The 24416-nt window shown below is 44.3% G+C and overlaps 3 protein-coding genes across 11 annotated transcripts in view; all 3 read left to right on the forward strand.

Annotated features, from left to right (window-relative positions):
• Positions 1-13736, forward strand: part of LOC138635606 (apoptosis-stimulating of p53 protein 1-like) — a 44561-nt gene extending 30825 nt beyond the window's left edge. For 2 of the 4 annotated variants that reach the window (XM_069723171.1, XM_069723170.1), the window contains exons 7-21: positions 111-251; positions 390-585; positions 885-1013; positions 4816-4883; positions 5155-5356; positions 5445-5672; positions 5768-5995; positions 6592-6742; positions 6830-6867; positions 6951-7318; positions 7581-7718; positions 9158-9291; positions 9544-9710; positions 9808-10007; positions 11628-13734. In XM_069723171.1, coding sequence (XP_069579272.1) covers positions 111-251; positions 390-585; positions 885-1013; positions 4816-4883; positions 5155-5356; positions 5445-5672; positions 5768-5995; positions 6592-6742; positions 6830-6867; positions 6951-7318; positions 7581-7718; positions 9158-9291; positions 9544-9710; positions 9808-10007; positions 11628-11669 — 2430 coding nt within the window. In that variant the 3' untranslated portion in view covers positions 11670-13734. Of the gene's footprint in view, positions 1-110; positions 252-389; positions 586-884; positions 1014-4815; positions 4884-5154; positions 5357-5444; positions 5673-5767; positions 5996-6591; positions 6743-6829; positions 6868-6950; positions 7319-7580; positions 7719-9157; positions 9292-9543; positions 9711-9807; positions 10008-11627 lie in introns of all 4 variants that reach the window. The other 2 variants (XM_069723168.1, XM_069723169.1) reach the window with 2 other exon arrangements.
• A 506-nt stretch (positions 13737-14242) lies between these two features.
• Positions 14243-23907, forward strand: sdsl (serine dehydratase-like). 4 transcript variants are annotated; one of them, XM_069723181.1, is made up of 9 exons: positions 14243-14328; positions 15110-15272; positions 15380-15652; positions 15768-15856; positions 15967-16200; positions 16292-16422; positions 17224-17310; positions 17472-17590; positions 23823-23907. In XM_069723181.1, exons 2-8 carry the CDS (start codon positions 15126-15128, stop codon positions 17570-17572), a joined length of 1062 nt encoding a protein of 353 aa, XP_069579282.1. In that variant the 5' UTR covers positions 14243-14328; positions 15110-15125; the 3' UTR covers positions 17573-17590; positions 23823-23907. The 4 variants fall into 4 exon arrangements, with proteins under 4 accessions (XP_069579282.1, XP_069579283.1, XP_069579280.1 ...); XM_069723182.1 differs by lacking the exon at positions 23823-23907 and having other exon boundaries at positions 15380-15416; positions 15513-15652; positions 17472-19191; XM_069723180.1 differs by lacking the exon at positions 23823-23907 and adding an exon at positions 14909-14934 and having other exon boundaries at positions 14305-14328; positions 17472-19191.
• The window catches only part of syt14a (synaptotagmin XIVa), a 35081-nt gene continuing 34545 nt past the window's right edge, over positions 23881-24416 (forward strand). For 2 of the 3 annotated variants that reach the window (XM_069723172.1, XM_069723175.1), the window contains exon 1: positions 23884-23963. In XM_069723172.1, coding sequence (XP_069579273.1) covers positions 23951-23963 — 13 coding nt within the window. In that variant the 5' untranslated portion in view covers positions 23884-23950. Of the gene's footprint in view, positions 23964-24416 lie in introns of all 3 variants that reach the window. The other variant, XM_069723174.1, reaches the window with a different exon arrangement.

Here is a 24416-nt window from a genome sequence, read left to right on the forward strand (position 1 = left end):
ACCTTCTCTAATACTAATACTGATACTTATACTAATACTAATACTAATGTAATACGTATGTTCGTGTTCTTTTGGTTTCACAGTGAGAACTGTCATGTCGTGTGTTTCAGGCTCGTAACCGTCACAACCTGGAGCAGAGCAGCAAGTTGGCCCAGAACAAGGAGATGCTGAACAAGAGGAACGCCCAGGTGACCGTGATGGACCAACGCATCGGCGACCTGAGAGAGCGGCTGCACAAGAAGAGAGCAGAAGTACAACATTTTATTCTTATCATAGCTTTTGTTCTTCACCACTTATCAGACTCAGTTTGCATTTTATTTCTCGTGACGGTAACTTAATATTTCCCCGACAGTGACTCCAGCTCTGTGTTTTCTTTCTGTCTCCTGTAGTTGAGTCGTATGAACGGAGGAGGCGTGTCCGCCCCTCAGACCTCGTCCCACCCTGCGGGTGGAGTTTCGGGTCGAGTGGCGGCGGTCTGCCCGTACATCCAGGTCCCGGCCGAGGGCAGACAGGAGGCCGGGTACCCCATGCCGGCCGACCCGCCGCCCAAACCCACCCCACTCAGCCACGTCCGCTCCCTCTCAGGTTGGTGCAAGTTTTCCTGTTTGGCACTTTAAGGCGCTGGAATCTGTCTGAGCTCTAACTTACTGTCCTTCTATTTCTTTTTCCTGTCTGTTGGCTCCTCCTCTTCTTATTTCCCCCTTACATGTTATCGTTAATAATTTAACATGGTGATAATCGTTGTGTTGTGGTGGTGAATGTTGTGGTTGTCGTTGTGATGTCATCACGATAACGTTGTTGTCGTACATGTCGTTTGTTTCGGTGGTTGTTAACGTCCCGTGGTCGTTCTTGTTGCCGTGTTCGTGGTGGGCGTGGCCGTGCAGAGGAGGAGAGGAGTGGCATCAGGAAGCCTCCCGGCCAATGGAAAGTGTCAGATTTAGACATCGTCCTGTCAGAGCCCACTGAGACGTGGGAGGGACCGCGGTGTCCTCAAGGGGGCGACAGTGAGAACAGTGAGTCCCATAGAAGTCGCTAGAGAAACGTACTCATCGCTAGCTTGCTTGGTGGTAGATTAGAAACATCTTGAGCCTTAACCCCCCCCCCCCAACATCCCATCCCCCCACCCCCCACCCCACCTCACTGCAGCGCCCCCTGGTGTGTTAACGCCCGCATCCACAGTTTGTTTTCTCATCAGACAAGTTGCTAATTAACCAAAACTGATGTCGACATCAAACTAATGCAGGTATGAAAATTATATTTCGGAATTTAGAAGTTTTCTAAATAAAAGCAGTGCCACTTTAATTATCACTTTAATTATCACTTTAATGATCACTTTAATTATCACTTTAATTATCACTTTAATGATCACTTTAATTATCACTTTAACTACGTGCACCATGTTTACATCCAAAAACTTTTACATATCATGCAGAAATTTTGTAGATTTGAGTGGCAACCAAAGTTTAAAGAGTTTTATAATTCATAGTTTTTACTGTAAAATATTTTTGGTGTCCCACATTTTTACGAATGTAACTAAATGAGATAATCTATGCCTTTAAATTTAACGGTGTTAAGAAGGAAATTCTTCAGTTTCAACGAGAAGTTATTGAGCATTAAATAAAGGTTTGTAAAATCAGGCCCGAAGCAGCAGAAAGGGGTCGAACCCAAACAGAAACATGGAAGCGACTCTTGTGGAGAGTTCATGTCTGTACAACACCGACCAGATGGTTGAGAGAGAACATTGGATTGAATCAGCGACACGAGATGACCTCCAGATGTGAGGCTCACGTGTGTGAGGATGCCGACGTGACATCGGATAGCCACCAACTGCTCGAGGTTAGAAACCTTCGACTCAGAAAATAAAGCGTCCTCAGTTGTCCCCTGGTGTCCCCTGGTGTCCTCCTACCTGGTGGACAAAAGTAGAAACGCTGTAAAAAGTTCAAGTTAGAAACATTGCTGCTGTAATAATTTGATACCATTTCGTGTATTTCTTTGAAGTAGTGCAGCATTGAATTGAATTAATGATCACGCTCATTTCATCCTTTAGTGTTTACATGTTTTCAACATAACCTCATTAATCACCTTGTTGTATCAGGTCATTCTTATTTATCAGACGCTCCTCTTGTACTTCCTGTGCTCACCCTGACTAACACTAGTTTATCAGTCCAGCGTTAGAAGTAACTAAGCATTTAAGCACATTGTGTCTTGAACCGACGCTCTTACGAATCCCATTGTGTTCATGAATCCCAAAGAAAATGCCACAGTTCTATTCATTGTCGGCGATGATGTAATGTGGAAAACATACACTTGTAAATCCTGTCAACAGCGTAAACGGGCACGACGGATGAATGGAAGGAAGTCTGAGGACTGCCAACACGTAGCTAAATACAGTGTGTGTGTGGTGAGTGTGTGTGATGAGTGTGTGTGATGAGTGTGTGTGATGAGTGAGTGTGTGTAATGAGTGTGTGTCTGTGTGAGTCGGATAACGAGGCTGTAGGTGAGGAGGGGCTCATCAGAGATCGTCATCATTAAGTCCACAGAAATCAGGACCGAGAATTATGATTATTTATTCAGCGATGTCAGAGAAGACGGTTTCATATTCCACTGAGCTGAACCAATATTTGCCAGGAAGTGGTAACAGGATCTATGCGCCTCATTTTCTGATTACAAAAGCTCTGTTTCTGAGAGTCCATGAGGAGGTCCGGTTTACTAGAACTCTCGTGGGCTGGATTTAGACCGACGAACCAGTACTGTACTGTCCGTTTATTAGTAATCAGATCCGATCCAGGTAGTGCTGTCTGGCTGTGACAGGTTAGATAAGTGCAGCTTATTCATTCAACTTTAAATTGATGTATTTATATAATGTGTTAACATTATATTCTGTTTGTTTTGAATTAAAAACCAAAGTATCAGACCAAGACTGATCTGTTTAATGGAGGTTATTCTGTGTTGTGACCGTAAAACGCTGCTTCTAATCTCAGCTCTCAGGCACATGTCCAAGTTTCCGCCTCCCGCAGAGCTGACTGTTAGTTTCCTGCTGTGACTGTTTTCTTGCTGAGGTCAGCAGGTTACGACCGTCAACAGGTCGCACCGGGCAGCTCGCTGCTCCGGCTGCAGGACTCCCAGGTTCAACAGTTGATCAGTGTTATGAGCCTGAACTGGTCCGTGCCAGAACTGTGACCCGGCTCCCCCGCCGGCACCCGGGCCAGACGTTAGGTAACACTTTAAAGTGAGACTTTGACAACGGACGCTGAATCTTCCACCAACGGAGGAATTTCAACGTCCAACGACGGCGTGGATGATGTTTGAAAAGCTTCTCCACTTATTTTTTATCCATTTTAGTGACGTACGTTAGCGATGATGGCGCCTGAAGGCCGTTTCCTTTGAACTCGTCTTCAGGGTTGAGGATGTGAAGCGTGGCGCCGCTGGCCTTCACCTTCACACGTAGAGAGGCAGTGGATCAGGACTTAGTGACCTCACAGCACCCTGAACTGGGCCAGTGAGTTACGTAACACCTCCTCTGCAGAGTTGAACTGCAACTCTTCATTTCTCTCAGTCGGTCACGTCTGTTTTAAACCTTCAGGGCGACGGCTTTTTTTTTTTTTTTTTTTCTGGTAAAACCAGCAGAGCAGCATCTAAAAGTCATCTTCTATGACTGCAGTCGACAATTACTTTGCACGTCGATGGTTTTATTTTTGTCTGACATTACAACCGTTCATTTCACAGCTGGTGATCAGAGAGGCTTCTGGGTACGAGACACATGTTTTCAGTGGACGCTTGTCTTATTACATTACAGTGTTCGCTACGTTAAAACCAAACGTGGTCAAATAAAAAACAACTAGATTACGCGGCCTGTCACAGATTTTGTATTATTATTATGCTGACTGCGTTGTTTTTATGTTCCTCTTAGAATAAACTTTGCGTGGATAATTACCTGGTTTTATTTTTGTGTATATTTTATTGGAGCAGTGTATCGTACATGACAGCTCATTTAAAGTGAGCACCCTGATCTCTCCTCGTTATAATTTATTATGACACACTGTAAGTCAGTTTTCATCCCTCTAATTACTCCCTCTCTCTGTCTCTCTAATCTACCTCTCTCTCTCTGCCCACGTACTTCGTCCTTCTCCTGTTTGTTCGGCCTCCTCCTCTTCCTCCTTAATTACCTCCCTGTTTTTATCTGTGTCCCTTTTCTCGACCTCCCTCTCTCTCTGTCTCTCACCCACCTCCCTCTCTGTGTCTCTCACCCACCTCCCTCTCTCTCTGTCTCTCTCACCACCTCCCTCTCTGTGTCCCTCACCCACCTCCCTCTCTCTGTGTCTCTCTCACCACCTCCCTCTCTCTGTCTCTCACCCACCTCCCTCTCTCTGTGTCTCTCTCACCCACCTCCCTCTCTGTGTCCCTCACCCACCTCCCTCTTTCTGTGTCTCTCACCCACCTCCCTCTCTGTGTCTCTCACCCACCTCCCTCTCTCTGTCTCTCACCCACCTCCCTCTCTCTGTGTCTCTCTCACCCACCTCCCTCTCTGTGTCTCTCACCCACCTCCCTCTTTCTGTGTCTCTCACCCACCTCCCTCTCTGTATGTCTCTCTCACCCACCTCCCTCTCTGTGTCTCTCACCCACCTCCCTCTCTGTATGTCTCTCACCCACCTCCCTCTCTCTGTGTCTCTCACCCACCTCCCTCTCTGTATGTCTCTCACCCACCTCCCTCTTTCTGTGTCTCTCACCCACCTCCCTCTCTGTATGTCTCTCACCCACCTCCCTCTCTGTATGTCTCTCACCCACCTCTCTCTCTGTGTCTCCCTCTCCGTTCAGCCAACGAAGCATCGTGGCCCAGTATCAGTAAGGGTGTACCGGACTGGAGGACCAACAGTCCAGAACAGGTATGATTTCGACATCAGACATGGTCACACTGAACACTATTATTCATAATGGTTATTCTCATAAATTCTATAATGATAAAATGTACAATAAGAGATATTATAGAGACATTGAAGTATCCCTCAGTTTGCTGAAGCAGTGAAGTGAAGGACTGTGTGAACTTTTCAACTCAAAATCTCCTTAGAAAACAGTCATGGAGGTTTTTTTTTTTATGGTAAACACAGTCCCACGTTCGTCACGCTCTTCATCTCTGCGTCTCCCTCCCTCCACCAGCTTCCCTCTGGTTATGGTACCTACCCCAGCGCCACCCACCAGGCAGCGGGGCACCACTGCGCCACGAGCTCCCTGCCCCGCTCGGCCCCCGGGACACTGGGCTGGCCTCGATCCGGCGCCGCCACCTCCTCCTCCTCTTCATCATCGTCCTCCTCACAGCAAATACAGCAGCGTATTTCTGTCCCTCCGAATTCAAGCCAAGGTAATCGAACTAACCGGTGTTTGCTTCATTTATTGAAAGCTTCGTCGGGTCGATCATGTATTTTCCTTTTTTCCGCCTCTGCTGTCAGGTTCCTCCGCCGTCTCCCAGCCGTCTCCACTGTCCCCACAGACAGAGCGGACTGACCCCCCTCCGGCGGTGGCGGTGCGTCCCTACGTCCCCGACCATCCCTCCAGGCCTCAGTCCCCCAGGAAGGGCCCCGCCACCATGAACAGCAGCTCCATCTACAGCATGTACCTCCAGCAGCCTCAGCCCAAAAACTACGGATCTCTCAGCAACAGGGCGACTGTCAAAGCAGGTCGGTGAACGGCACACCGACTGTATATTCAGTCTTTTACTGTGTCTGCAAGGCTAAACAACTCACTCCCTGTCTGTTTCCTTTTCTCCCCTCAGTCTACGGTAAACCCATCCTCCCCACCTCCTCCACCTCCCCGTCCCCTGTCCCCTTCCTCCAGGGAGGAGGAGGAGGAGGAGGAGGAGGAGTCAGAGCAGCAGGAGAGGAAGTTACAGATAAAGAAGGAGGGAAAGGAGGAGGGGAGAGCAGTGACGGGCAAATTGTGCCTCCGCCCAGTGTGGACAACATCCCTCGTCCCCTCAGTCCCACCAAGCTCACCCCAGTGGGTGAGTCCCAGCGGGTCGGTCAGACGGGACGATAATCATGAAGATAAACTAGAAAGAAATAATAGAAACTACTAAAAATCATCTCGGCCTTGTTTTAAAGTGACGTTTGTGTCTTGATTCTTCAGCAAAGTTCTCATTTCTTTGCATCAGTCGACTTGTCAGTGACAAAGCACTTTTTCTTCAAGAACACTTCCTCAGAAAATTGAAATCTTGATACTAAATTAAGATAAATTAAGATGAGATAAGACTATTAATCCCGCAATGGGGAAATTTAGATGGGGACAGATACGCATGCAATAAAAAAGATAATTTTAGAAAACCGTAAAAAATTCAAAAACAATGTATAAATAAACACACAAGCTATATACACAAATACATAAATACACCATGATATGTACAGAGAAATACAAAGAAAAACATCATTATTGCACGTAGGTGATAAAAAAAATATATATATTGTTAATTGTAAATTGTAATTTTACATAAGACTCAAGATATTTAATGTAATTTTGGGAGCTGCAGCAATAGATGGGTGGCTTCACATCTCGCAGACTTGTTGCAAAAACATTAAAATTTGCCGTCTCTGCTCCCCACAGCTCACTCTCAGCTCCGATACCAGAGCGACGCAGACCTGGAGGTTCTCCGCCGACGACTCAGCAACGCTCCACGACCCCTCAAGAAACGCAGCTCCATCACTGAACCTGAGGGCCCTCAGGGGCCAAACATCCAAAAACTGCTGTACCAAAGGTCGCTGCTGCTGTATGTTGTACTCTGAAGCTGAATTCCAGATATTGAATCAACACTGACACCTTGAATTTCTGTTGTGGTTTGCAGGTTCAACACGCTGGCAGGAGGCATGGAGGGAGGCTCAGGTAAGACACCGAGACGTGATGTTCAGGTGGCATCATGGGTCGAACTGATGACGCATCAGTTTAACTTTCCCTTTTTATTCCAGGCAACACTTTCTACCAACCTGACTGCCTTCTGGGTGACATGGACAACATCCATTCAGCCAATGGGAACGTAGAACCTGCTGACAAACACGTCAGTACGGCAGCGGCGGAGAGTGAAGTTCAAAACCTGAACTCGGACCCCCGCCGCTCGTCTCCTCCCTCGGTTACCACGGAAACAACCAAAGACACAACAGCGGCGGTGGAGACGAGCAACAGGGTGTCTCCGTCTAGCCAACCCAGCCCGTCTCCTGCACCTGACAGACCAGAGGACCAGAACAATAACAACCAGAGAGGATCCAGTCCTGCGAACAGCTCAGCAGGCCACGCCTCTCCGTCTCCATCGCCTCCGGCTCCGCCTTCAAAGCCAAAGGTACGCCAGGTGTCGTGTCCCCATTAAAACCGAGGCTCCTCTGGACACCACAGCACATAATATTCTCTGTTTATCCCCATTTAATATTATTATAATATAATTAGCACCACATTTGAAATGTTTCTCAGCAACTGCTCACATAAACAGAATAGTAGTTCTCTGTAAATGTTAGTGTGCCAGATTTAAGCAGGAAGTGCTTACCTAGCAATTCCCATTCTGCATTGTCAGCACTTTCTTGTTTCTTTCTCCCTGTGTGCTGCAGGCGAAGCGAACCAACCTGAAGAAGCCGGCGTCGGAGCGAACGGGTCACGGTTTGAGAGTCAAGTTTAACCCTCTGGCTCTGCTGCTGGATGCGTCACTGGAGGGAGAGTTTGATCTGGTGCAGAGAATCATATACGAGGTAAAACACAACATCTCATCACTATGGTAACGTTATGTTATGCAGTTACATCATCGGTGTAATAATATATTCTCATTTCGTGAAGCTTGTTCGTTCGTGGAGATAAAATTAAGTCAAATTTAGTTTATATGTATAACTCGGTGTAACACTTCGGTTTTGTAGGAGTACTGGTGCAAAACTTAGCAAAAAATAACTTAAAGAAAGGGAAAACGTGCCCATAAAAAAACAAACAGACAAAAAGGAGGACATCTGAGATGAATCAAATCAAAGTAAAGTGTCCTCTGAAATAACTGATAGTGAAACAGGACTCCTAGATTGTAAAAACTGTCAGATGTTGTAAAAGACAAAAAAAAACAAAAAAAAACTGTCTTATACCTGAGCAACTAAGTTGTAACAGATTAAAACAAATACAATAAATTTAAACAAAAAATAATTTCCCATCAGTTCAGGTCTATGCAGAAAAGTCAGGAGAAGGGACAGCTTGAAGGATGGCGGAGCGGATGAGGTAAACGTAGAACAGAGCCTCATCTGCGTAGGAGTTTAAATTTAGAGCCATTTTTATCCTCGAGGGACACCATCATCATTAAGCAAGAGGTGATTTGAATCTCAAGAAGGACAAAACCGCCGGAGAACTGTGTTTTAGATCATTCAGGTTAAAGATAATTAAAATAAAAGGTTTCATTTGGACATACTGACATTAAAAACTGCTCTAACCACCACTTTGTCAGGGCTGTGGCCTAAAACCTGATGAAATAGTCTGCGAGATAAAATGTACGAGCTGGCCAGCTTTGGAAGATCGTGTAAGATGGACACACAAGTGGAAGGTTTAAAAATCATGTGAACAACAATTTCCCAAGAATTGACAAAAACAAAATCTCCATTGAGCCCTCAGGTTCTGGGATGTCTGATCAGGAGGGCTGAATATCATCTCACAAAGCTTCTTCTTTTTTTTTTTTACAATAATTACTCCCACGCGCAGGCTGCCTCGACAGATCTGCCATTACCTAAAAGATTTTGAAGCTTCTTCAATACCTCCCTGACGATACTTCCCTCTGTCTTTGATCCTCAGCAGCCGTGTCAGGAGAGTTATTGTTGTCGACATCCTCACGCACTCTGTATCACAGCGTGTTAATGCAGCACGCGGAGAACAAAGCCTTCAACCCCTCATCTATCACACACATCTTTTAACTGGACAAAAACTGCTTACTGACGTTCCAAACTGCAACTTCTAGCTGATACTCTGAAGGAAACGATGCTTCACATCCAGGACCTGCTCGCTGCCCCGCGGCGGTCGACTCACGTTGCAGTATCTGAAGTTTTACAGTGAAACTGGAGACTTTGCACTTCTGTAGTTCTCATGTCCTTTTGAAGGCAGATACCAAGACTGACACTCTGATGAAGTCTAATATGTCTAATATGTACATGTCTCTGTCTTTAAGGTGGAAAACCCCAGCATGCCCAACGATGAAGGCATCACTCCTCTTCATAATGCCGTCTGCGCCGGCCATCACCACATCGTTAAGTTCCTGCTGGACTTTGGAGTCAATGTGAACGCGGCCGACAGTGACGGATGGTCAGTACCTGCACTCAGCGGTTCAGACTAACACCAGAACCGAGTCTGAGTGACGAACAGCAGCTCAGCTCACGCGCAGCAGTGACACAAGATTGTTGACTTCCTAAATTCGCGTTTGACTCATCTGCCGGCAGTTTTGTAGAAGGAGATTACCGTCTGTAATGAAGCTAGATATTTGAAGTGCATCACTGGAATATCTTTGTCCTGCATTTGTTGGCTGTGAATGAACTTGGTCATGTCGTCTCCTCGCAGGACTCCTCTGCACTGTGCAGCTTCATGTAACAGCGTCCACCTCTGCAAGATGCTGGTGGAGTCGGGGGCGGCCATTTTTGCCACAACCATCAGTGACGTCGAAACAGCGGCAGACAAATGTGAAGAAATGGAGGAGGGCTACACGCAGTGCTCTCAGTTCCTCTACGGTAGGTGTTTACAGACCTGAGTAACGGGGAGAGTCACAGATATGCAGCGCCGTCATCGAACTGTCCGCCGAAATCCATTCTTCTCTGCCTGTCCCAGGTGTGCAGGAAAAGCTGGGTGTGATGAACAAAGGTTTAGTCTACACTCTCTGGGACTACACTGCCCAGCTGTCTGACGAGTTGTCCTTCAGCGAGGGCGACGCCCTGACCGTGCTGCGTCGCCGTGACGACACCGAGACAGATTGGTGGTGGGCGCGGCTGAACGACCGCGAGGGATACGTACCCAGAAACCTGCTCGGGGTGAGAAACAACCTCACTGTGAATGCGAACGGGGAGAAAAATAAAGATGCACGTCGGCTGCCTGATCGCCTACATGAGTGTATTTAAACTAATGTCAGCTCGTTGGTTTACAGAGAAACACAGAAACAGCTTCTTCTGTGCAATGATGCCCACTTTAATGATGTAAAACACTTAACTGTATTCTCACAGTATCAGTCCACCAGTTTATAATCAATACAGGCTTGGAAAATGCAGCACTAAACCCCCAAAATCTCTCAATAATACTAATGAAAAACATAATTAAATTCTCTATTCTTGAGCAGAACTTCTAAAAGACACACAGTTGTGCAAAAGTAATTGCATCCCATGGAAATATGTCATATTTAGAAGGAGGAAAAGTGGCTTATTCAATCATTTATTTAACAGAAATATCAACAGATGTCGTATTATTCTGTGGAAACAGTAAGTGCACCCTTCAGCAGAGATAACTTCTGGATTAGCATCACTGTCCACCAGTCTCTAATACGGGCTTGTTAATATTTTTCAGTTGGAAGATGTTTGAGGGTTTTCGTGCATAATGCTGCTTTCACAACATTTCAATGAGAGGACGTCTCATCACCCTCCATTTCTGCTGTTTGAGACATTCCTCGGTGAATTCGTTGGTATGTTGAGGATCATTAAAGATCATGATGGCTTCACATTATCTTCAAGCAATCTTTGAGATGATGCAGAATTAATAGTTAATTCAATGACGACCAGCCTCTCCCTATAAACACGTCTACCATGGGTTAGGGTTTAATTGGTGCACTCTGTTTCTCATTGCAGACAAACACACTTTGACACCAAAAGCTGCAGAGTTACCTGCAGTTCCTGTCATGCAAGTTTGGAGATGTTGGAGTTTTATTTTTATTGTTTTAGGACTACATTTTCTGCGGTGGTCAATGTTGAACAAATTGACAGTTATTTGAAATTACAGTAGAATTATTCATTTTAAAATATTTGAACTTTTTAAATCCTTTGCTGGACTCATAGACTTCCACAGCTTTTTTTTTTTTTTTTTTAAATGTATGAAGGCCAAAGAGAGCTCTTTAAATCCTGCCATGATGACACAACACACTTCATTGGCACAGCAGACCTCCATATCAGTGGTTCAAAAAAGACTCATTAAAAAAGGAGGTTCTAATCATTGGTAGCCAAACTGGATCCGTGATTTTAATATGATGATTTGGAGGTTTGACATAAGTAGGGATGTACATGCTTTTCCTGTTAACAATTTTTTAAAATTTTAATTATGTAAACAACTAGAAAATGTCAAGTTTGTGTATCATTTGTTTGAGTATTTCAAATTTATTCATAGGCAACGGATATGTTGACGAATTCAACAATTTCCATGGGATGTACTTCTTTTTTTACTAGTGCAGATAAAATCTGTTCCTTTTTTCAGTATCATCAACATTGATTTCCCTTCGTTCAATGAAACAGGTGACTGTAGTTTACCAGAGGAAACAGCTTCTCCGGCAGCACATTTATTCCCACGCAGCATCTTCCGCTCTGCCTTCATGATGTTCAGACACCTTGAGAACCATGTAAACATGATGTAGTGACCTGACCCCCCCCAACCCCCCTCCTCTCCCCCTGCAGCTGTATCCAAGGATCAAACCCAGACAACGCTCACTGGCATAAAGCCCGGACCAGGAGCCACATGCACACCGAAGAGAAGGAGAAGAAGAGGAGGAGCAGGAGGAGGAGGAGGAGGAGGAGGAGGAGGAGCAGCGTGCAGTCAAGAGTGAAACAATTAAAAGGGTGGACGCTGAAACAAGGAAGAAAAAGATGGAGGGGCAAAGATGGAGCTACTTTTTTACGTTTCTTTGAATGCAACAGAGTCACTTTATGGTAGAAGCAGAATATATTTTCTAACTGAGTTTCTGCAGAGTTAAAGGAAATAACCTGGATCTTGTTTTAAGCAATCGTAGAGCAACAACTTTACAAGAGTTCAGCAGCATGAGGGATGCTGAATAAAAAAAAGGTATTAGCGAATTAAATATCATTTGGATGCAGCTGCAAGTTCCACCGGGCTTCGAACATGAAAACTCAAGTTATAAAACTCTGTCTGACATTATTCAAGTGTTCTGGATCTTTAAATGTCACTTGAGTTTCGTACGGTGTTCATTAAAAGGCAGATGGATGTTTATAATGCCAACTTCATTAACCACACAGCAGCAGGATTCACACCGTGAAGATTTGAAATGCAGTAATTTGGATAGACCAAGTGTACGTATGTGTGAGATGTGAGATGTGAAAGTGAAGCTTGAGAGAAGCAAGTGAAGAGAGAACAAACTCTGTGAGTCAGGTTTTGTGGTTGTTGATGGTGCCGCCGTTGTTTTAGCAAAGTTAGAGAGGAATGATGTTGGAAGTGCACCCGCAGGACTGTGACACACGGCAGCTGAGATCTGCATCCACCCACGCCGGAGACGGGGTGGAAAAAAATAACGTTGAAGTCATAAAAGAAGAATATTTTGGCGCTGATTTGACAAACTGATATGAAAAGCATCTGTGGACCGTTACGGACGTCTCAACCTTCGAGTACTCGCTGTTTATGTTGACTCAGTTCAAGTGCATGCTGCCATGTCCACATCTGTTCCACTGCAAAACGGTTGCTGCTGGTGAAAGAGGAGAAACTGAAAAAACAAAAAAAAGGAGAATACGTGTTAAAGTTGGACGTTTGATGAGAATTTTCTTTAAAGGTCATAAACGCTTTGCTGGTTTTTTTTTTTACTTCAGACTAAAGACACTGGTCCTCATCCTGGTGCAACACAGGTACGAGGCACTAAAACTAACAATATGAAGCAGTGTTTATCCACCAAAGGCTCAGTATTTCACATTTTCTGTCCACTGTGTAACATAAAAGCTTCTGTGGCCACTCAGTGGTTATTTCAGCAACTCAGAAAAGTATCTTGAAAAGCAAGATAAGCCTCATATTGGCACGATTTAAGCAAAACTGATATAAATACACATATAAATAGTATATAAAACATGTCGGTGTGGGCCTACAGTGGCCCAGAAGCAGTGAAGGATCTAAAGTTTGAAAAAAACTTTTTTTGTGTGTGTTATCGCATCTTTTTTCACATTTACATATTTCAGTAGTTGTATGATATTATTCCCCTGATTTTTTTGCTTTTTTTTTTTTTTTTTTTTTGCTTTATTTAAAACAAAACGTTGTTTTCTATGACTATTATTGTTGTTATTTTCATTATTACCAGCACACACTGCTCCGGTTTCCTTTTGTCTGTCAGTTGTGGCGCGACTCACTGCTGCCACCCAGTGTACAGGAAGGATACGACATCACATTATGCATCACTTCCTTCAGCACGTGCTGTGTGTACAAAATAAGTAAACAATAAGTTGAGTGAAGTTTGATGTGAGACTGGAGCATTGTTCGGAGGAGTGCATACCATTACTTCGTGTTTATGCAACGTGTAACTATACAGCTTATGTACAATAATAATAAAGACATTATATAATCCCTGCAGATAATGAAAGCAGTGACTGTGACACTCTTTCAGGTAAAAAGGAGTTTTCATGGATGGAACAGCTGGTTGGCACAACTGGATCAATGAAATCACTCCAATTAATAACACAACACATAACAAAGCAGAGTTTACGGTGATTATAATACATTTTAATAAAAAGAAAATCAACATGGGACACCTGTCAGGCAAACTCTCCCACCTCTTATTAAATACACGAAACCATAAACACAGGTCATAAACGGTGGACTTCAGAAAGGAGTCTGAGCTCAGCTCATTCAAGGCTCAACACTGACACAAGACGTTTCACACGGAAGTTTACCTCTCATTCAATATTGGGTTTTTATAGTCTGATATGCAGCTTTGTTTTCCTTTCATGGGCTTAAACATACGAAAAAGTGGGTTGAAATGAGCTTTACGGACGCAGAACTTGTCAAGTTAAATTACATAACAAAATATACAGAAAAAAGAATCTTTCAAAATAAGAGAATAGAAACTCAACACACAAAAAAACACAATTGAACGTGGAAGTCTTGTTCCTTTATTGTTATTATTGCTGATAAGACTTTACATAGAAAAGTGAGTGAAGTCTAAAAAAAAAATAGATTTGCCAACAGTCTAATAATCTCCACGTGAACGCACTGTTACGTTTATTTTGAAGGAGACCGGAAGTGGTATTGTTTTGCTCGCTTGACGCAGCTCGTGCCAGGCTACGTGCTACATGCTACCTGCAGGTCACGTTGTGAAGCGGACAAACTGCAGGAACATCCATCAGCTGTTCGCTCAGAGGCTCGTTCAACATACTGGCACCAGACGTAAGTCACGTTTTAACACGTTACAATAAGCACTTACACGGTTCACATTGTTTGCGTCAATTTATCGTTAAATTTCGTCGTATTTTTTAGTCAAAGATGAAAGTTTACAAATTGTTTGTTAAAGAACCGAGCAGACGGTTTTATTTTTATTTATTATAACTTGGAGGTTTTAGCCCGACAGTTTTACCATTTTATATCAGGACCAGGTTGTTCTTGAGGAAAGCAGCAACCAGACTGAGACACAAACATTTTGAATTTAAAACAGTAAATAATCACTGATTTCACAACTTGGCTCGAAGTTGAAATGATCTTGTGCATCTGTTTTACTACGTTTCCGGGTGTTTTTGAACGCAGCACATTGGCACCAATTAAAGCAACGTTGACATGAATCTGTAATTCACTCTGTATCACCTTGGTACAATAATAATCTGCTGTTTATATTCTGAGGAGGTAAAACGTGTATTTAGTGTGTATATAACCTGTGGGTGATTATTTATTTATATTTATATGTATTTTTTATTTTATTATATTGTATTTGCAATGCTTTTGTACTCATATTTTTCCTATCTGCGTCCTTCAGCTGCTGTGACGACTGAAGTTCCCGCGGTGGGATTAATAAAGTCTTATTTTATCTGAATTAATACTGAAAGAGTTTAATTAACGCTGCTCTGTACCACCATTCACTCAGTAATCATCACTCAACTTCCTACCTGTCTGTCTGACACCTGTTTGTTTGTTTGTTTGTTTGTTTGTTTGTTTGTTTGTTTGTTTTGGCATCTAGTGATCTTAGTTGCAGCATGGAGAACCGGTTCCACGTGAACACGCCGCTGCTGGAGAGCAGCAGCATGTCCAAGCGGTTGGGAACCGCCGTCTACCTGAAGATGGAGAACTCGCAGCCCTCCGGTTCCTTTAAGATCCGCGGCATCGGACACCTCTGCCAGCAGGTGGGAACCCCGAACCTCCACCTGTCCTGGTGCTCATACCCCCCCCCTCCCCCTCCCCCACCCAGATCCAGTGTTTCAGACGATGACTGTTTGACGTGTCGTTGCAGCTCGCCAGACAGTCCCGAGGAGTCGTGTGCTCTTCAGGTGACGTCCTTACTGTCACACAGCAGATTCTCCGTCTCACCACGTCAACAGACGGCCGACTGTGTTGCTGTCATATTGTTTTTGGTCTGTTTCCAGGTGGGAATGCCGGTATGGCCGCAGCCTACGTCGCCAGAAAACTGGGCGTTCCAGCCACCATCGTCGTTCCCTCGTCTTCTCCTCCGCTGGTGGTCCAGAAACTCCAAGACGAGGGCGCCACCGTCAAGATTATAGGCAAGGTGGAGTATTATATCGCTCTGTGGCACAGACGTCGGTTCAAATCTGATCGTACTAGCTTGAAATGAAGGCAGGAGGTGTCGAACAGAAAATGAGATGTAATCTTGTCCTCCTCAGGTTTGGGATGATGCCAACGCAGAAGCTCTCAGCCTGGCAGAAGCTGAAGGGCTCACCTACGTTCCCCCGTTCGACCATCCTCTGCTCTGGTAGGAACACTCAGATTAAGGCCCGATCACTGAGCCGGTTCTGATGGATGAACCGTGAAACTTCGACTCTGTCTCATTAAATTCTGCATCCGTCTCCTCCTCACGTGCAGGCAGGGCCACGCCAGCGTGATGTCAGAGGTCGCCGCCTCTCTGGGTCCCGGCGTGAAGCCCGGAGCCGTGCTGCTGTCCGTGGGCGGGGGGGGCCTCCTGTGTGGGGTCGTCCAGGGCCTCAAGGATGCGGGCTGGATGAATGTACCCATCGTCGCCATGGAGACGGTGGGAGCGGACTGCTTCAACGCGGCGGTCAAGGCGGGCAGGCTGGTCACTCTGGATGACATCACCAGGTTAGGTTTTAAAGTTTGAACGTTTGCCGCGGTGACCTTTTTTTTTTTTTTGAACGCACCCTCACGTCTCCGTCCGTCTGCGTCTCCGCAGTGAAGCGAAATGTCTCGGAGCGAAGACGGTCTGTCGGCGAGCCTTCGAATACAGTCGGTGCAGCGAGCTGGACATCATCTCTGAGCTGGTGACGGACCAGCAGGCGCTGCACGCCGTCCAGACCTTCCTCGGTCAGTGTGTGTGTGTGTGTGTGTGTGTGTGTGTGTGTGTGTGTGTGTGTGTGTGTGTGTGTGTGTGTGTGTGTGTGTGTGTGTGTGTGTGTGTGTGAAATGCTTTTATCTCTGTTTTTTTTTTTTAAAACCAGGTCTAAATTTAAATATTTGAATATCTAACTAAAGGAAACTGAGTTCAAACACGGAAAACCGTTTTCTCTTTTCTTCTTCTCTCTCTCATTATGTGACGTATTTTTTTGACTGTTGTATTTTGTGAATATTTCTTCCACCTGCTGCCATAGCAACGCTCCAAACCTGTCGTCAACCGGTGTTTAACACTTATTCTTCATTCAGTTTGAGGTTTTTTCTCGCTATTGTTCGAGTTCGTGAGCTGTTTAAGTGGGTTGAAGCCGTTAAAGTTTCTACAGCACTGTGTTGTGATGTGATGTGACAGCGAAAGTCCTGCTTTCAAAACCTGAGTGAAAGTTTTAAATTGATTTTAAAAAATGCTCTTAAAGTATATGAAGTAAAAGTACTCATCTTATGAATATTATTGGTGCAATATTAGTGTATGTAGCATTTTGTTGATGTTCAAGTTGCAGCTAATTTGAAGCACTTTATATCCTGTTTGGTATTTTAATGCATCATATTATCGTATTTCTGAAAAGTCGACACATTTGGAGGTTTTCGCTGCTCAGGACGAGTCTGGAAAGCTGTCATGTGGAAACTCACCAGTTGTGGTGGGAGAAGTTTCACGACATTGAAATACTGGAGTGAAGTAGAAGTACGTTGAGTAAATGTGCGCCGGTTGTCTCGTAGATGAGGAGCGTGTGCTGGTGGAGATGGCGTGTGGAGCAGCGCTAGCGGCCGTGTACAGCGGACTCATACGCAGACTACAGGATGAAGGTAACGACCTCCGGAGTCATCGTCACTCGGTGGCGTGTTTGAGGACACCGCCTCAGTTGTTATTCACATGCAGACTTACTGGTAGAAAATATTTCTGAGCAATAATCATGTTTCTTTCAAAAATAAGAGAATCTTTTGTTTGCTGCAACTCTAATGTTCAGGTCGTCTGACTCTCTCGGGCCCCCTGCTGGTGATTGTGTGCGGCGGCAGCAGCATCAACATGGAGCAACTGGCCAACCTCAAACACAAACTGCAGGCCTAAACTACTGTGTGTGTGCAGGTGTGTAAATGGGTGAAGAGGGTGTGTAGAAATGTAAAAACACTGTCTATGTGAACGGTGAGTGGAAAGATGAATGGATGAATTCCTGGGGGCCAAAAAAGAAAAATCCAGAAATGCTCAACGTAATCGTCTTTTGTGAATTAAAAAAAAATATATAATAATAATATTTTTCAATATTTTATCGTAATTTATGAGTTAAATAACTTTTCCGAAATGCAATGCAGTGTTTTAGGAATTTTAAATAAATCTCTGCAAGTATAAATTAATGAGTGACTCAATTGATGTGAATACTGTATATGTTGCTCAGACTGCAGTTACTAGGTTTGTCCACATGGGGGTGCCACAGGTCAGAAATACCCCGATCGTCCTCCGTCTGAATGGGATTCACTGCACAGGAAAGTTGAGGGCTTTTTGTTTTACATCCAAATATTTGTGCAATTCCTATCATAGATTATTCCTTTGTAAAAAAGGATCAACAAAAACAGAGTTTCTGGTGAAAACAACAGACGTTTACGTGTTGTTTTTATCCTTCATATTAAAGGTTGCCGTGCAGTCGGTTTGTGTTGCGTGTAGGAAGATATTTCTATGGAAACAACTCCTCGCTGCTCTGAGTGCGTCAGTGCAGAAAGTTCAGTTGAACAACTTGTAGATAATGTTTGCTTTCAGACAGTTGCATAATATATTAAGTTGTTCACATGGGAGCACCAGCAGATAATCGACTTCACGCCAACACACGACATAGTTTATTTAAAAACTCCTCCAGCAACTTACTGTAGGGAACAAATTCTTCAAAATAAGAAACTGTAGTAACAAAACAAAAAATAGCTCCATGAGTTTCCTTATGCAGGTGAAAATCTTTCAGACTTTATCATCAGCTTCATATTGTGCAGTTTGCTTTTCAGAATAACCAGCAGCATTTTATGTGAAGATATATGCAATGAGAATAGCTGCATGCATGATTTATGGTAGATTATATTCACATGCGGTTATTCAGAGACTTAATGCTTCATTCTGTCTGAAAACTGATTATATTAAAGCTCTTTTGTCGCGTCGACCTGCTTACTTCTGGTAAAACGAAGAAGCTGTGGAAAAAAAATGTATTTATTTTACACAGATCTTTGAAAAGTGTTGATACCCCTCAGAAGTGGTGATAAATACGTGAAATTTGAAGGTTATTCAATGTCACGATCCGTTATTTGGCTTTTTTTTTAAAAGAGAAAAGTAGTAGTTGAGCTGTTTGGTATCATTGTGCGCTTCACTGAACAACACCAGTGAAAGAGAAGATTCATCTGAGGAGGTTTGAAAGAAAATAATGTCCAAGCAGCCGGATGTTCCTGTGACATCAGGACGTCTCAGGAAGTGATGGAGGAGGAGGACCGAACAGAAGGATAGTTTGAATATTGGGGAACAGACAGAAACCGAGGAACAACAGAGGTGTCGTGGTCGCGGTGGAACATTGTTCTCTGAAAGAAGAAACAGGAAGACCCCGTTTTTAAAACGAGGAGAAGGAAACATCGTGCTGATCTGAAGTGGGCTGCCATGAATCCTGATTTGAATCCAAACCTCCAGCTGAGAATCTCTAAGGATCCAATCATTTTCTGCCATGCTGTTTCTATTTGATAAATCATGTCAAATAACATCAGCAGGAATGTGTTTGTTTAATTGGATGAGACTCAGAGAATAGTTGAAATAAGTGATGTTTAGTTCAGAGGCTCTGATCACTGCTCGTTTTCATACGCTGACTGTCGGTAATATTAACCAGCTTGAAATCCATTTTCATTCACAATCAAATATCTATTCTGATAACAAAGCGTAAAGACACAGACGGATAAGTTGAGGATTTGTGTCGAGGATCCTACAAATGAATATCATGAATAAATTTTCCGCAAATTAGTGAAACAGCGCAGCGCCCGTCACGGCCTTCATTCCACATTTGGAGATGCTTGTTGCTCGGCGTCTCGGGCGGAGGAACAAATGAAATGTAAACAAGGTGATCGTTATGAAACGCCTCGTTCGACTTGACCCGCTCCTTTAGAACAACCGCTGTTTCTGGACGCGGTCGTCGTGTCACACTGAAAGGTCACGCATGGTGTGGACGTGATGGTGGTGTGGACGTGATCGTGGTGTGGACGTGATGGTGTGGACGTGATGGTGTGGACGTGATCGTGGTGTGGACGTGATGGTGTGGACGTGATCGTGGTGTGGACGTGATCGTGGTGTGGACATGATCGTGGTGTGGACGTGATCGTGGTGTGGACGTGATGGTGGTGTGGACGTGATGGTGTGGACGTGATCGTGGTGTGGACGTGATCGTGGTGTGGACGTGATGGTGTGGACGTGATCGTGCCGTCCGCTGAGAAGACACGGACGGGCAACGCGTCCTCTCGTGAGGTTTCTGGTCTCCATCATCCGAGCACCAGACCGGCAGCCGGTGAGGCCGACGGACGCGCCAGCCCATTTCTATGACAACGGGAAGGCGGTGCTTTGATGAGCCCAGCAGGGGGCACGTGAGCAGAGCTGCAGCTATAAATAGCACAAAGTAAACAGGAGTGAATGGAGGCGATGGAGCGGAAACCGTGAGCGTCTCTGCACATGTGTGCAGTTATTGATCTGCATCATTCAGTCTCCAACCTGGATGTTATTGTCAGCTTTTCTTCAGTTCATTAATGTGAATGAAAATCTTCTTTTTGTAATCAGTAAACTTTGAAAACAGTGATTTGGTGTCGTCCCAGTGAGGTTTTATTTACCACTGTTTCCACATTTGGACCAGATGAAGTCATTTCTGTTGTAAAGATCCTCATCGAGACACCTGATTTCAGCAGGAAGCTTAAACAAAGAGGGGAATTAAGTTTGATTGTGCAGTTGGAAGAAACCAGCGGTTATATTGATTCACTGTTTGATCATTGATGTATGAATACACTTACTTTATAAGGTCATGAGTGGAGGTCAGGCCTGTTGGGTCAAACCTCCGTACGAAGCCAGAAATATTCATCTGACGTGTTTCTTTTCATTTTCTCACAGATTCCTCCGAGAGTGAAAATGTGTTTTTTCCTGCAGCTCAGTTTTCACTCAGTCATTTTGTCATCTCTGTACTTGACCTACAATCTTTCTGCTGCATTTTTGAACACGTTTCTTTTTCTTGTTCTTTAAATATCATCATAATTCTGCCTTTCAGACCCTCCATCACCATCTCATCCATCTGGTTGGGTGGAGCGGAGATGACTGATGGCCGCCCACTCATAAGCCTGGTTCTGTCCCAGGTTTCTGTCCTCTGGGGTTCTGTTTCAAGATTTAGATCACTTTACATACAATTTAAATCCACGGCTCCTCCAGGGCCCCCCGGGGCTCCTCCAGGGCCCCCGGGGCTCCTCCAGGGCCCCCCGCAGCTCCTCCAGGGCCCCCGCGGCTCCTCCAGGGCCCCCGGGGCTCCTGTTTACCTGGGAACATCACTCTGTGACGTGACCTCTCGTTGTCGGACTGTAATTAACCAAACATTTGAGACGAAGGGACTCGAAGCAGACAGATTCATGTTTGTATTCATGCAGTCATTTGTATTATCTGTTCTTGGAGATGAGGTACCTGCTTAGTTGAGCGAATTTCCGAGTGTTCACAGTTTATAAATCTTGACTTCGTTCGGCTGATTGGTTTCCCGTTTCGGCAGCGTGTCAGTAGGAGCGTGAATATCAGACATGAGCGAGCTGCATTGTGCTGAACCTGATGTGAGATACGGCCGAGGCGTTAATGATTTCCTCCGCCGTCCTCGAGCGCTGCGAGGCTCTGATCCGCCGTCGCACCCTCTCGTGTGGTGAATTTAAACCGCACGTCGGGTTACATCACAAAGCTTTTGTCCGATGTGTGAACGACGTGTGCACACGGTGTCCTTCAGACGCTTCCTGCTTCTTCAGACTGAAAAACTGGGTTTCTAAAATTAGAGGGCGGATGGAAATGCGGATGCGGAGACACGCCGTCTCCGCATCCACTGGTGCTTCCATTGGTTAACGTTCGCTCATGCTTGTGACAGGGAATCACAAGGTAGAGCTCGGCAGCCGCTGTATGTATCCATGGCAACCCGGTGACGACACGGGAGGATAAGTTGGATCTCAAAATGAAACTTAAAAGGGTTTTATAATTCTCTCGTAACAACAGCTTCTTATTAACATACATATAATACAACAGCTGTGTGTTTTCTAGAGGATGGGAGAACAAAATGTCGCGCGGATTTAAGTTTTTAGGCCAAAACGGTCTGTGGTGTTTTTGTGACTGATAGCAGGATGAGCTTGATTACATCTTGATTTGATCAAATGAATGAAGGTTCAATGAACCTCATCAGGAAATGGGATGAGTGCAACAGCACAGAACGAGATTCAGATCGGATGACAATAATTACTTTTGAATTTTGAGTTGTGTTTTTGTTGTATTATTCATGCGAAAGGCAAGTGAATCCAGGACGAAGGTGGAAAAGCTCCACGCGGGTCTACGAGCTGTGAAGCTTGATTGGATGTAGATATCCACAGAAACATCTCCACAGCAGCTATGAAAACACACCAGCCTGCATAAACTCTCATAATCAGTCATGCCTGCTGCACGCAGCATGAATTTTTCATCTCTGCGCTGCATTTAATACCTGACCTTTTAAAGATTTACGTTGCAGGGAGGCGATGATTTTACTTTCATCCAGAACAGTTCAGAGTTTCAGTGGTTTCATGTTGCAAATGATGATGTTGTTGTTGTTGTTGTTGTTGTTGTTGTTGTTGTTGTATCTCTTCTAACGACCTCCTGAAACCGTCCGACAAGCTGTTGCATCAAATTATTGGTAATGCTCTCGGCTGCGTTCAGGCTTCCATCCTTGGTGAAACCGATACGAGTCTCTTCAGTGCCGGCTGTCGGGTTATCGTGTGCAGAAGAGGCTCTTGTTCTTCGGCCCTGAGAGCTCACAAACACTTAGTGCTGATTTTCAGTGCGGCGGCGGGTCCTCGGGAATCAGAGCCCGGCTGCTTCCTTTTCCTGCCGCCAGCGATCAGGGGATGATTAACAGCGGAGGGAGTGGGTGAACCAGCAGCTCTGAGTCATGGGAAGCCAAACTGAAGAGAGATGAAGATTTTCATCAAGAAATATCCGAAAAATATACAATAAAATAATATTAGAACACTGAAAATCCAGAAAGGAATCTATATTGCTTCTACTTTGCATTGTGTTGCAGAAAATACACGAGTTTCACGTGTTTTCCTCGTGATCACACGTATGATACATGCACGTGAAATTCACGAGGTTTTTCTGTGATGGTTAACGGCCTTTAAGTTGGATATTTTCATCAAAGCTTGAAACACAAAACATGTTAAAGTCTGAATTACAGTAAAGCAAAGTATTAAGCTGAATTAGCACCTAGAAAAATGTTGTATCAACATGTTTTATTCACATCTAATTCAGTTCATAAGTTTAGCTAACCTGAGTTTATCTAAATGAACTTGCATCACTCAGTATGAACAAGAATAATTAGCATTAATCTATTAAATGAGGATTGTTTGTATTCATTAGATTTCAGTATTTTAACATCCGATACTACTTAGTTAACTCTTTACTATATACAGATCGCTGCTCTCTGCTGCTTCTGCACAATACTGTACATTTCTTTCTTGTATGTCTTATTTTTGTATTCTATTTAACTATTTCTATTCTCATTCTTTTATATTTCTTTTTTATATTTGATTAATATTCATTATATATTCCTAGTAATTTTATTTTGCTGTACTGTGCATATGACAATAAGAATATCTTCATCTCATAGATAACACCGGTATAGTTGAACTAAAGTAAACTTAGAACTTTTTAACCAGGATCAGTCCGTTAACATTAAAGGAAGATTTCTTGTATTCAGATATTACAGGTTTTTAGATTTTGACGGGTTAAGCCACATTAATGAGATGTTTGTGTTTGAAAAATGACCTTAATTTACTTTTGTTTGGATAAACTACATTATTAGGCTTCATTAGTAATGTTATCTGCAAGGATTATTATTATTATTATTTATCTGCATTACATCAAGTGCAGTCTGTCGTGCACTAAATTAACTTTGGAGTTGATAAAACTGCATTATTAAGCTGTATTTTACTATTTATTTAATCAGTTAGTTGCAAAAGATCTGAACCTAACCAGTGATGTGATCAGTCCTCCCCACCATGTGATCGGTCTGCAGCCTGTAACTGGTGTGTGGTATTTCTGCATCTCGTTCCAGACATGCAGCTTCCTCCCCGGCGTCTCCTGGACTGTACCACCCCGTCGGTCCCCCCCTCCTCTCCGCCTCGCAGTGGGCCGCTCCCCCTTCTTTACCGCCCACTTTGGTTGAAGCCAAAACAGAACATCATGGCGATTGATGGTAAGTAGGCCAATAACGGCTCTCCCTTCCGTGTAATTAACTTCAGCTGGAAATAAGAAATGTCACCGGCGAAGCGTTTCGGATTAGAGTCGACGTGGCCGCGGGAGATCGGTGCTCCGGTCGCGTGCAAACAGTGAAAGTTGTTGTTGTTGTTTTTTTAATTGTTTGTGTTGTTTCTCTCCTTCTCTTGGCGGTGTGAGAGAGAGAGAGAGAGAGTAGAGGAGACAGGAGGAAGCTTGAAGCAGGGTTTTGCCGTGTTGGTGTCGGTGGTGCTGAAAGGACAGCTCCGCATGTCGTTTATTTAGATTACAGCGCGTGCGTCTCCGCTCGCGGCTCGTCCGTCTGCAGAAGTCCGTCTGTCCGTCTGCAGAAGAAGTCCGTCTGTCCGTCTGCAGAAGTCCGTCAGTCCGTCTGCAGAAGTCCGTCTGTCCGTCTGCAGAAGTCCGTCTGTCT

This window comes from Brachyistius frenatus, unplaced genomic scaffold (genome assembly GCF_029030835.1).
Source record: "Brachyistius frenatus isolate BFR_SWC_R1_liver_20210118 unplaced genomic scaffold, ASM2903083v1 Contig_318, whole genome shotgun sequence".
Lineage (NCBI taxonomy): Eukaryota > Metazoa > Chordata > Actinopteri > Embiotocidae > Brachyistius > Brachyistius frenatus.

Bases quoted from the DNA above. Each gene is read 5' to 3' on its own strand.
- sdsl (XM_069723181.1), top strand. From the start codon at position 15,126: ATGGAGAACCGGTTCCACGTGAACACGCCGCTGCTGGAGAGCAGCAGC. The intron at 15,273-15,379 runs GTGGGAACCCCG...GTGTCGTTGCAG, and splicing joins TCGGACACCTCTGCCAGCAG to CTCGCCAGACAGTCCCGAGG. The intron at 16,201-16,291 runs GTTAGGTTTTAA...GCGTCTCCGCAG, and splicing joins ACTCTGGATGACATCACCAG to TGAAGCGAAATGTCTCGGAG.